Source organism: Serinus canaria, chromosome 3 (genome assembly GCF_022539315.1).
Source record: "Serinus canaria isolate serCan28SL12 chromosome 3, serCan2020, whole genome shotgun sequence".
NCBI classification, from domain to species: Eukaryota; Metazoa; Chordata; class Aves; order Passeriformes; family Fringillidae; genus Serinus; species Serinus canaria.
In genome coordinates this window covers 82,183,521-82,196,575 of record NC_066316.1, presented here as the reverse complement: position 1 = coordinate 82,196,575, position 13,055 = coordinate 82,183,521, and the positions used below count along the sequence as shown (strand labels likewise).

Here is a 13,055-nt window from a genome sequence, read left to right as displayed (position 1 = left end):
CTTGTTCAGTGCCTAAATATGAATGTGTAATTATGAACTTCCCTTAAGAACTCTGTGTAGGTAAATTACTTCTATTTTTCCCCCCAAATATTAGTAGACAGTTAGCATTCATTTGTTACAAAATTGTAAGGAACGTATTGAAAAATTAGAAATTATGTTCCAATGCGAAAAGAACCGGGAAACCCATGGTTCACTGGTTAAAAGTGACAGAATGAGGAGGCATCCTCCCAGCAAGACAACTGAGGTTTCATTTCAGGGATGTTAAAAATATTACTGACTGGTATGTTGGGGGAGTGGTATAGTGTTTGTTTTGGGTTGCTTTTGGTTTTTTCCTGCCTGTATAAATTGCATCATTGAAGCAGGCAGCAGGAAGCATGTGATACATGAGTAAATAGACAGAGCTTGGTTGCTATGTATTCTGCTCTCTGAAAAAACAGCCTTTCTGGTTCTGATGCATATGCTTCACATTCCTTAAGATCTAAAGGTATTGGTTCATATAAAACTTCCAATTTGCTAATACTGCTCTAGTCATGTTGCGTGGTAAGAGTTGCTCTTGTTCATTTTGATTTGAGCCTTGGCTCAGTGTTTTGGTCATTTGCAATGTGTTAACCTTCTCTTACCTCCCCCCTCAATTGCCCTTGGTTAAAATGGTTGCAGTATTGAAGCATGATGAAATCCTAACTGTATCGACACAGTACAAAGGTGTTTTGAAAATAGCCATCATTTTTGTATGAACTGAAGTTAAAGAACAAAAACATTTAGAGGTGAAATGATCTGACTAGGGCAGCACTGTAGGCAAATGCCAGAGCTGCGGATACTGTAGGTTGCTGCTCATGTCTATGCTGCAGTTTTGTTTATTTTTTAGGATGTGGAAAATTTCTGAAATGGTTAAACTCTGTGTCTACTGATGAATGTTTGAGAAGGCTCTATGAGCCTCCCTTGAAAGGATGATTTGTTCTGAAAGAGAATTTTAAAAAAATGTTGCAGGATGTAAAAATTTTAATATCCATGGATAGTCTGTACAGAAGTACAACTGTATTCTTTTGCCTTTGTTTGAAATTAGTGATGAATCTACTCTGCTGTTTGTTTTATCAGTGAGCATCTAGAATTGTGGTGCTCTGCAAGTGAAAGGAAAATACAACAGTGCCACTGACTATATGTTCACATTTACATCATTCTTCCCTTTTCAAAATCAACTGTATGCACTGTCTTATCTCCTGAAGTTTCAGAGTCTGTAGATCCCACCCAGCATTTTTATTTTATTTTTGTTTGCTCTAGAGATATTCGTATTGCATAAGATGGAAGAATAAATTGTAACATGAAGGGAAGTATTGTGCATGGAAAAAGTTGTTAGGAACTTGAGGGATGGGGCACTAAGTAATTAGTTCATTTATATATGAAGAGCTAAAGTCACTGTATGTATTGCAAGCATGTCAAGCAGATACAGCTAAGAAAGCTTTTTTTCTCTTGTGTAGTTCTTCCCTTTTAACACCTGGCATAGCTGCTTTGATTTTAAGGAATTTCTGCCTGAGTCATCTTGATTAAAACTTTTCAAACCACGCAATTACAAGTTGGCTAAAAGTTGTAATTTTTTTTGTCACAAACATAGGAGTAACTTTACCAGGATTGATGAGATGGGATTGTCTGCAGGTTGCTCCTCCTGGAAGCAAGAATATGTTAGACTAATCTAGCTGCTGTCAGTATGAAGTGTGTGGTTGGGGTTTAAATTTAAATACATAAGATTACTTGAGGATAACTGCCTGTTACTGAAAATAATGGTTTTAGAGTGTCATGGAGTGATGGAGTGGCTTTCTTTATTTTTTTCCTTTTTTTTTTTTTTTCTTTTTTTTTTTTTTTTCTTTTTCCCCGTTCTGATGGTTGGGGATTACAGATATTGGAAGTACTAAAAATCCACATTTTAGTAAGCAGTAGAACCAAACTAAATATGTTCTTTTTAGGAACACATGCTTTGGTAGTAAATGCTGTTGGGTAAAATGTAGTTACATTAAGTTCTTCTCCTAAAGCACTATGAAGTCTGCAGTTTTAAACTACGTACTTGAACATTGATAAGCATAAGCAAAGTAAGATCATGTTTTATCAGTTAATGAAGTTTTGGACTCAATTTATGCAGAGAGTGTAGAATTTTTTGTAGTGTCAGTAATATTGATGTAACCATATTGAAGATTCAGTAGCATTGTCTGTTTTGAATTAATCCTTTTAGTTTTGCTTTTTGCAAAATAATTTGATGTACACTTTAAGTTCAGGGTCACATTATGCATCTGATCACTCTGTTGCTCATTTCATGTTCTTGTTTTATGCATATTTATACAATGTGTATATAATGCATTTAAATGTAGAGGGAAGGGGATAAAAAAGCCTTTTGCATTTAAAATGTTTGTCTGTGCTCTGTTGGATTACAGTGTATGTGCTTTTCTCTCCCACACCTAGCGAGGCAAATCTGCTCAGTTTAGATGACAGTGATGGGTCTTTCAGTCCCAATGAAGAAAAAAAGGTAAATAATTGGTTTATCTCATGGTGAAAATGTATCTTTAAAGTTTTTTAGGTTCTTAAACAGCGTTGCATAGCCATGTGTCCAGTGTAAAGAAATGAAAGTTCTTGTTGTGTTTTAGGAACATATGCTCAAGCTGTTTATGTGTCTACCCTTGAAGTTTTTTTTCCCGTTTTGATCTCTATAGTATTCTGAAAAATATGAGCAAGAGTAACTAATTCTAAGTTTAGACAATTATCATAAATACTGTACTAAATATAAAATATATATTGTATTTTGTTTCGTAAGATGTTGTAGTGTAGGTGTAGACAGTGTATATTTTCCATGAAATTTGGTATAAAAGCAGTTTCAAAATAAAGCCAAAGTAATATTTATATTAATATTTTTGCACTAATTTTTCTCCTAACTTCTACACAATTATGCAATTATTTTAATGTATGTGAATTCTGCTGTGACAGTCAGTTCGTTGTCGACCTGGAACTATCAGCGGCAGCAGCGATGCCATAAAAGCATATGCAAGGCGAGGCAAAGCTGGAGGTTTCAAACTTTTAAAAGGGAATGCAATCGGCCTCAACATGATGGGAAATAGCAAGAAACTGAGGTAATACATGTAATTTATGTGTCCTTGCTTTGATCATTGATACAAATCAATACACGATAAACAGAACTTCTAGTCCATTTACATTGTGTGCTGTGCATTTTTAGAAGCTGTACTGTACTGTGCTTCTGAGTAAAGAGGGAAACCTAGATTGTTAGGGTTTTTTCTCTTACAGAATATTTAATACCACATTGGTAAAGTACAAGAAGACTGTTAAAATGGATTTACAGCATTCAGTGGCATATTTGTTAGTACCTCAGCCATGTTACCTGCATGTGTTATTTTTCCCTCTATAAAGTGATAGCAGGTAGGAAAATAGTTTTTACATCCCCATTCAGATTCACTTCTTTCTGTGATGCTGAATTGCCAAGGTTGACTCAGGATGTGTTTTCTGATTTTCTTACTGCAAGATAGAGTTTGATATTGGATTCACAGACGTTCTTTTAAAGGATTCAGCAAATAGCCATACTTGCATAGGATAGCTTGAGACTGTCACTTGCGTTTAGAGCGGGCAGGAACAGTTTTTAAGCGTTCACTGTTGCGCTTGCTTGTTACTATTGTCCCTAGCTTGTAAGAGACTGCTGTCTTTATTTAGTTTATAATAAAAAGTGATATATTCACATAACTTTCTCAGGGAGTTTCATGTTGCTAAACTTTAAAAGTTGGTAACCTTTGCAGGAAGGAAAAATTCGTAAGATACCCAGCTACAGATGGGCCGGTCATCAAATATCCAATGTATATGTAGCTACATGAGGGATGTCCTTGTCTTCATTTGTGTGGTTTATCATCATCTGGAAACTAAACTCTGAATAATCTGCTTCCCTTCTTGCCCCCTCCAGTAAGAGAGGGACAGAGGCAGAGACTGTGGGTTGAGATAAGCAAACAGCAGTGGAGTAAGAAATGCACAGTGACAGCAGCAATATTGATAACAAAAGCATACAAAAATAAAGGAAGGCACTTTATGCACTTAGTTCCATGTGGCTGGTGGGAGAAAGACAAGATGGTGGGCCCTCCTCACAGCTGACTCTCCCTGTCCCTGAGGCTGAGACAATTGAAAACAGTGAGAGACAAAACCATGAAAGTGAGATCATCTATGCTGTGCTGCACTGCTGGTCCACTGCACCAGGCTTGGGTTCAGGCTCAGCTCAGGCTCACTTCTGCTGCTGTTTTGGACCATTCTGCTGGGCTCGTTCCATACAGCCCTGCTGCTTTTTAGAACCACATCTTGGGGTCACATCTCACAGGAGTGGGAAGGTGGCGAGTGGCAGCAGCAGAAGATGAAATCTGCAGAGCTGATTACAGCAACTCACCCCTGATGAGGTAGCGGTGCCCACATGCCCACAATGTACCTCCAAGCTCTGGCCCCTCTCTGCAGTCACGACTCTTGTGTACTGTAAGCACTATAAGTTTGTGGGACCATCTTACCATAGACACTTGAAAAAAAAAAAAAGAGATCAATCCTTTAAGCTCTGTGTGATATATATTCTTTCCTGCTGTTTTCTTCGAGCTTGGTTTCTTAAGATAAACTACTGAATTTTAAAAAGTTTTCGTAAAAATAAAATTTATTCATTAATGAAAAGGGATTTTTGTTATAGGTTATTTTTACGTTTACAAAAATTAGCATGGTACTTCATTGTCCTTGATTTATCTGTGCAAATAATGTTTTGTCTTTAGATTAAAATTTTTTTTTTTTTTTGGTATACATAAAAGATTTGTGAGATGAAATCCAGATTTCTGCCTTGCACATCTTCAAATTCACCGGTTCCTATAGAATCATCCTGGTCATTTCCATTCTTTAGTATTCTGTTTTTGAACATAGATTTGTAATTATTACTTTTACCATTATGTGTGTCAGGACTCCTATGCTCTGTCTTACTGTTGAAGAAACTTGTGCATCTACATTATACTTGTTCTTTGTTTTGAGTACACATTTAAAATAAGATTCCTCTAATTCACTGGTAGCTAGAGTTTTCCTTTGTCTGGCTATGGAATTTGTAGTGAAATTCAACCTTACCATGTAATGTTTTTTGTTAAGGCAGTCAGACTTGACTGTACATGTATGTTTATACATATTGTACACATATGGTTTTTTAACTTTTTGTTTTAAGGTAAATAGTTCCTGAGATTTTTTTAGATGGTCTACACATGTAGTTCAGACATTCTGTTGCCTGGTTTGGAATTACCTTCTATTCACTAATAATACAATATAAACCTAACACCTAGTAAGATTTATAAAATTCACATAAAAGGTAAAATCTATTGCCTGTAAATAGGCAGCCACCTTTTGTGTAGTACTGAGATGCATACTTAAATGAAAAATATAAGTGCTCATCCTTGTCTTAATAAACTGTCATTAATGAAGGACTTTCTTATGAATAATGGATGTGTTTAGGCCACTGTGACTGCTTCTCACATTTTGGTCGCTGCATTTTGTGGTTATGCTCCAAGTGAATATCTCAATTTAATGACATGAGGATATTTGTTGTACCTTTCATAAAAGTGTATCAGTAAAGGTTTGGGCTCTAGTCACTTTAGTGATGATTGCTGGTTTGTTCACTTTGATATGCAGAATGGAAGGTGCTTAATAGTTACACTCTTTCATTATTTAGACTCTTCAGCTAGAGAAGATTCTGAAAGTTGATCATGCAGATAAGCTGCTAGATTAAATACAGGAAGATCAGATACTTGATATTCTTTATCTGTTTGTTGTGATTTTTATCACAATGTTGAAGTCTTTTTTTCCATCTAATCTGCAGAATAAGTACTAAAAATTTCAGATCAGTGGGGCTTGACTCAAATGAGTGTTATTCTTGAAGAATAGTCCCTAAAATTCAGAGAATAAGAGATAAGAAGAAGGGATATGCAAGGACAGTGAGAAGAAATATTTGCTGTACTTGTCAAAGAAATTTAAACCAAGGAAAAGGTCATGATCTGTTACCTGGCTGAGCAAATCCAGTATCAAACTCTTAACTCAATTAGTTTTGGTTGTATTTTTTTAGTCATGAGGACATACTTTAAATAGCTTTATTTTTGCTAGCTCTCAATAACTTGTATTAAGGCCCTTTTAGATTTTCTTTGATAATGTTTTGTTTAAAACCTTATTTGATGAACAGCAGAATTAATGTAGTCTGTAGTGTGAGTTTTTGAAATGTTGTTCTTCCTTTACTTCTAGCTCCATCCATTTCCCCAGTGCAAGATTTTTTTTGTTTTGTCTCTTGAATATGTGGTGTTAAGAATTTCCTAGGTATCAGCTGATAGCACGTGATAGTAAAACCTTGTTTTTGTCCAAGCCTAGGCTTCAAATCATTCTGTGGTTTCTGAACTCACATTAATGATACATTTATTGTTAAAATGCTCTTTAGTTCTTTTTAGAACATTTGTTCTTTCAAGGAACTTCCTGGCCCTTACATCACTGCTGCTTTTAGTGTGTTACACTAATTTGCAAGAAACTGTGCTGAAACTTGCAAACTCAGATTTCAGTTCTGATGTGCCTGTTTTGCAACTTGCTAAGACTTTGATTGTATTTTCTGGTGTGACTTCTGTGTTGGGTATGTTCCATTCAGAGAAAAAGATTATAGAACAGATTGTGTTTTAGAGCTGTCCTAGCTGGAAACATGTCTGACACCATATGAGCCATTTAAGTGCCATCTAGAACAGTCTGCTTTGACTCAAATCTGATCCCTGAGCAGTCTGTGATACTCTATTCCAGCACCTACTGGAGTTTTCACTATGTGAGGGAGGCAAAAAGCAGAAGTGCTGCTTACCAAGCTTTTTTCTGCTGTGGGGGCACACGACAGAGTTTCACAATCGTGATAGTTTGGCAAAGGTCAGATCCAACAAACACAGTGGTAAAACAGGAGAGATATATATACTTGCTTGCTTGCTTGTTTGGAGTCCTTAGGTCTTAAGTATTTGAGAGGGCATTCCTGCACTCTGCTTCTGGTTTTTTTTTTTTTTTTCCTAGTATCTTTTCAAAGACATGAAATGGGAAGCCAAAGAGGATTTGAGACATTCTAAAGTATTTAGGGCAAGTAGCTGTCAGCTTTTTATTTCTGAGGTGGCAGATTAGACAGGTTGACTGTCGATTGATCTGGATGATGACTGACCAGCTGGAGTTGCATAGCCTTGACTTCTGAGATGAGTGTGTTTACTTTGAGGAGGTTAGTGTTTGCATGGCTGCAGTTAGTTTTCAGGATGTTGGACTGTTAACTCAAATGGTTTATGATGTTTTTAAATTTCATATTTTAGAAAAGAGGATTTAACCCTTTGGCTTTAAAGTTAAGTCTTGTTCTGTTTGTTGTTGTGTTAGGTGTGGTCAGAAATGCTCTGAAAGCTTCTCATCTTGACTTATGTAAGGCTACCAAAAGGGTTTGTAATGCTAAACTGAAAATTAAAAAGCACAGTAACAGTTTACTCATTTTCTTCTTTTGGAGGGAGTATAAAGGAGGGATTAGGAATTGGTTACCAGCTTTTTTTTAATTGTGGTACTTCATGTTTCTTTTCATTGTTTGTTACAGGACAGATGGCAAGATAATATTTCTGAGAAATATTAGTAAGAATGATTTCCCACATAATTTTCTCTAGTGCAATTAATATTTCCAAGCAATTTGAAAAGCACAATTAAAGCACTGTATTTCCATAGTTTGAAATAATTTGCATCATCAACATGCTGTCTTTTAAAAGTTGTGTGATTTTTTGAACATTTCAAGCATAGTATTGTGTGTCCTGTCACAGCAGTGTGCAGAATAATACTTTAGGTTTAATGATTTCTGAAGGAGCACTGTATTATTTATCTACTGTATCTTAATGTCAGCTTTACTAGAGAGAATAATGGTAAGAAATCTTCTCTCCATAATTACTGTTTTTATGTAGTAATGAGCTAAAAGTCAAAAGGTAGCAAATGAAGAAACCCAAGAAATGCTAAGATACATTGATGAATAAGAGTCCTGTTAAGATAGTACCTGAGAATCCTTAGTTTTTTCTTTTTGAAATGTGTTGATTTTTTTCACTTACAAGTCATCTTGCATCCATAAATTTGCCATGTTCAATTTTTTATGAGGGACATTCCTGAATTCAGTCTCTTCACATTTTGCCCCTTAAGTCATATTAAAGAAGTTTAATAATATGCCTTAATAAAATGAGAGATGAAAGTATAGATTAGTTATAAATGGTTACAAGTCATTAAAAAGGTGGTGTCTTTTTGCAGTACAGAGTTCAGTGAAAAATCTTTACCTTTCTTTCCAGGAAAAAAAATTGTGTGTATTCTTATATGCCCATTTGATTATAAGGCTGAATGTTTATATGCCTGTAAAATGATCCTAACAATATGTATTATTGGTTCAGAAATACTTTAATACTTGGTGTTGTGTGGCTGGTCTTGTAAAATTAGGACACCACTTGTTTTACCTAAGACTGTACAAACACACCCAGAGTCTTTTCTTAAACATTTTCTATATGTTTGCAGTGAAAATGCTCAGAATATATCTGGTCCTGTAACTGTGGTACATGGCAGACGTTTTCACCACACACACGCACAAACAACCGTAGTAAAAACAGCAGCCCAAAGGTAAGACTAATTACATTTGTTTCTGCAGGTGTGGTTTTGTATGTAATGATTTTCCTTATGCTATGAAGTGTTTTAAGAAAATCGCATGGGTGCATTTTTGATTATGAGCTTTGATCTTAATTACTATAGTTTCATAAGACCATTTAAGAATTACTATGATATAATACTAGAATTTAGTAATTTTAAAGAACATTGGCTTTAGGAGAATACCTGCTGATATAAATATAAATAAGAAAATACTTTGAAATATACAAACATAGTTTGCAGTAGAAATTCACATAACTGACAACATGATCAGCAACTACTAAGTCACAGCAACTTCAGCTTGTATAAGATTCATGTAAACATTAAATCAAAGATCTGAAGATTGTGTATAGTGTAAAACATAAATTGTAACATCTAACAGAAGCAAGGTTTTGCATCTATGTAAATGATTTTTAGAAGGGATGACTGGAAATGAGGGAATCTTACTGAACTATGCTGAATTGAACTTCATTGATTTGAAACTTAAAATCCTGTCAGACTTCTGTAGATTGTAGGGTGGTTCTGGGTGTTTTGTACACTTAATATGTTTCACAAACATGTGAGATGGCAACTGGTTTAAGGAATTTTCTTTCAAAGTTTGTCCATTCAGAGCTCTTTTTGTTTATTAATTCTGTGGATTTCTACCATCCTTCACGAGTGCTTTATGTGTCTGCACTTTGTAGCTTTCTTCTTCTGCTACCTTTTCTCTGCTTTTAAATATAGATTTTTAGGATGATGGGATCATATACAGGCATTATCTTTTTTTTTTTTTTCCATTCTACTTCCCTCAGTTTGATTTGCTGACTTCAGAAGAAGAGAGCCCATATTCTAATGTGAATGAATGGTGTGATCCAAACTTGTATTAGAGTAATCTGGCATTGAATAAAAAGACTGAAAAAGGAATTTTTTAGTCACAAAATAATAGACTCATAGAACAGTTTGGGGTGAAAGGGACTTTAAAGGCTTTCTAGTCCAATACTCCTGCCATAAGCAGGGATATCTTCAACTAGATCAGGTTGCTTAGAACCCCATCCTACCTGACCTGAATGTTTGCAGTGGTGGGGCAACTAACACTTCTCCAGTCAGCCTGTTTCAGTGTTTCACCACCTCATTGTAAAACACTTCTTTCTTCTATCTAGTTTGGATCTACCCTCTTTTAGTTTTAAACCATTACCCCTTGTCCTATTCAACAGGCCCTGCTAACCTGTTTGTCCCCATGTATCTTTTAGGCCCCCTTCAAGTACTGAAGGCCACAATAAGGACTCCTTGGAGCCTTCATTTCTCCAGGCTAACAATCCCAACTCTTGCAGCCTTTCCTAACAGGGCAGTTGCTGTCTTCTCCTGTCCTTGAGGACTTAGGCTGTTGCCTCTTTCTGTTTCTAACAGTACTATAGTCTGTAAATGCTATACAGATGTGTATATATATATGGTATATAGGGTGGACATTTCCTTACCCTTTAGTAATAGCAGATGCAGTAGTAGGTATCTCTTTTCAATTCTTTACATTTCTTGCCATCAGTGTGAGGCTGATGACTAAAAAGGATTTGCAGTTTTTACCATGAGTTAAGCTGAAAGATGGGGTTGATGTTATCACTGTGGTTTAGGCTGAATAAGCTGTGCTTTTGCTTGCATGAAGTAGTTTTTAGAATATTTTTGTTCAGTGTCCCACTGAGGAAGATATGGGCCATCTCTAAGCATTCATGCTCTTTCGTTTCTGGTGGGTTTTGTTTGTGTGTGTTTGTGCTTGCTTTTCTTTATTTTTGGGGGAGGAGTTGTTTGTTTGTTGGGTTTTTTGTAATTCTGAAGGATAAAATTTGGATTTGCAGTGCTAATGAAAATTATTTGAAGTAAGCAAAATCATGCAAGACTGCTGATTGTTGACTTGATAATTCTCGTGCACTTGATTAAGCTTTGTTGTGAAATGGTTCTTCAAACTGCCATTCAAAATGGCTTTGTCTTAGCAAGTTCAGTGCCATAGGTTTCTTCAACCTGCTCCAGAGATTCTTAATCTTCAGTGGATGTTAGATTTGCCTGCTTGCCTTTTTTGCCTGTGGGATTTACTTCTTTATAAGCCTGCAATGTAATGTGAAGAAAAAAAGGTGATTTGGCATGTGAGACACACAGAAAGAAAACTAATGCATAACATAGGCAAGCTGAATATTGTGTGAAGTAATTGGATAGTAGTCATCTTGTGTATTCTAAATATGTTTTCTCTTAGGATTGTTATTGTAGTTCATTTACATTAGCAACAGACAATTAACTCTTATGCTAGGAATATTTTTGGAGTTTTAAAGGCAGGAAACAGTCGTAACAGTCCCAGCAGTGCTTTGTTACTGGAGGATATCAGAACCAGCATGATCTAATTGACTGTGGGTGAGCTTTACATAGGAACTTGGCAATGATGTTTAATTCCAGTAGCTTCTGATTCAACTGACTGCTTTCTAAAAGCTTCAAAATCTGTTTCTGACTTAGAGGATTGAAAATTAATAAAATGTGGCTTCCTGACAGAATTTTTTTTTTCAGGGCTACTTGATGTTGAAAACATAGGTTTCTAAATGAGCAGGCAATAGTCAGAAAAAAGTCAACTAAAATAGGACTATTTAAAATGGAAAATAATATAAAATTCCAGACCAGAGAAACTGGGTAATATATTTTGGTTATGTATTTTCACTTGTGTAGGAATTTTTTTATATCCTTTTTTGGCTAGTCTTTACTGACATTAGGCAGTAGTTGAGTTTACAAGTAAATGCTGATGATGATTTCTCAAAAAGGACTATTTGCAGAAAATGTCAGTAGCAAACCAAGAATAAAATTCTAGGTATATATCAAGACAGAAGAGCTGATAGCATGGAAATTGAGCTCTAAATTTTTTGGGTTTTGTTTTCCTGTGCTAATTTGCAGGTGACTCAAAGTTGTGTTCGGTTAATTTTTTGCATTTCTAGATTGTTTTATGGTGTGGTGATCAGAAACAACATAGGGAAAATAATTTTATCTAATATATTGTACATAAATCAATGGTAGGTTCTTGAAAGGATAACCAAAAATAAAAATATTATTAAATGAGTTGAGCAACTTTAGACTCTGTTACTGATGTGACAGATTCTATGACTTAGCCTGGGTTCTTTGGGTGGGGATGGTGTCACATGGAGCAGGCTGAATATGAACTCAGCTATAATCCTATCGAGTTGAATTTGTGTATTATTTGTACTGCATTTCTTATCTCCTGCAGTTATTTTGCACATGCGTGTTAATTTAAAGTCTCTCTGAGTATCTGTTGCACTCATATGTAAAATGCAAGTTTCTAGCACAACAAAATTTGGTATTTCAAAATAATATTATGATAAATATTCATGTTTTTTTTCTAGTGGAATCTGGGGATTAAATTAAAATTTGTTAATGTCTGATACAACAGATTTTCAGATATAGTTTGCCCTAGTATTGTATTTGGTTCACACTATTTTGCTTCATTTAAAGCATAGTTCTGTCTTATGCTATTGACTGGCTGTTCTTCCAGACTTAGCATTGAAATAGCGTGTATGTACTGCATGTTTAACAAATCTTATGCATGAGTTGCATGAAGCAGTTGGTAGGGACAGTGATCAATCCAGAATTCTCATCTCTTAATCTTCCTGAGGTATAAAAATGAGAATTCCTTTAAATGCATTATATTGGTGAAGAATTTTAAAACAAACATATAAGGCATCTGATGTAATGACAGTGCATAGTATCAGGCATTCTGGAAATTTTTTTCCTGCTGTTAAGTTACCTTAGCATTAGGTTTGTGTTCCTTAACAGAATGCCTTTACTGTTTAACCTGTAAACAGTTAATCCAAGTTACATACTAACTGTGCAAAGGATACAAAGATACAGGGTATGGCTCCATCCAGACATGGTTTGGATCTGACTGCATTGATAAACTGGGGTGTGATCTGCACAAAAGCAGTGTTTATTGTTAGTAAAGGCTAGCTCCAGCTAGGAGCAGTTCTCCACGTTCACATAGCACTGGTTCATTACCTACCCCCCCAGTTTTAAGTTGCTACAGTCACAGTCAGTTTTGAAGTCCTTTTACCCCTCCCCAGAGCACTATGGAGATGGAATGTACTTTCATACTGCACTCAGTAGGATTATCAGAACTACATTCTTACCTGCTTTGCTTCCACTCCTGCTGTTTTCTGAGTAACAAGAGAATTAATTTTTTCTATTCTTGCGAGTGTACTGTTTGTGAAAAGGAAAAGGAGGATGAGTTTTTATTACTGTGTAATATCATTATTCTGTTTAGTTTGGCTGAAGTAAAACAGGAAACAATTTGAATTTGTTCTGTTTTAGTTAATGTAATGCATGTATGTCAGAGGTTTGTT

General features: G+C 35.5%; 1 protein-coding gene across 6 annotated transcripts in view; it reads left to right on the top strand.

Annotated features, from left to right (window-relative positions):
• The window catches only part of SENP6 (SUMO specific peptidase 6), a 71,908-nt gene that overhangs the window by 22,491 nt on the left and 36,362 nt on the right, over nucleotides 1-13,055 (top strand). For 4 of the 6 annotated variants that reach the window (XM_030235443.2, XM_030235442.2, XM_050972896.1 and 1 more), the window contains 3 exons: nucleotides 2,449-2,512; nucleotides 2,968-3,110; nucleotides 8,572-8,673. In XM_030235443.2, the coding sequence (XP_030091303.2) occupies nucleotides 2,449-2,512; nucleotides 2,968-3,110; nucleotides 8,572-8,673 (309 nt within the window). The remainder of the gene's footprint in view (nucleotides 1-2,448; nucleotides 2,513-2,967; nucleotides 3,111-8,571; nucleotides 8,674-13,055) is intronic. The other 2 variants (XM_050972897.1, XM_050972898.1) reach the window with 1 other exon arrangement.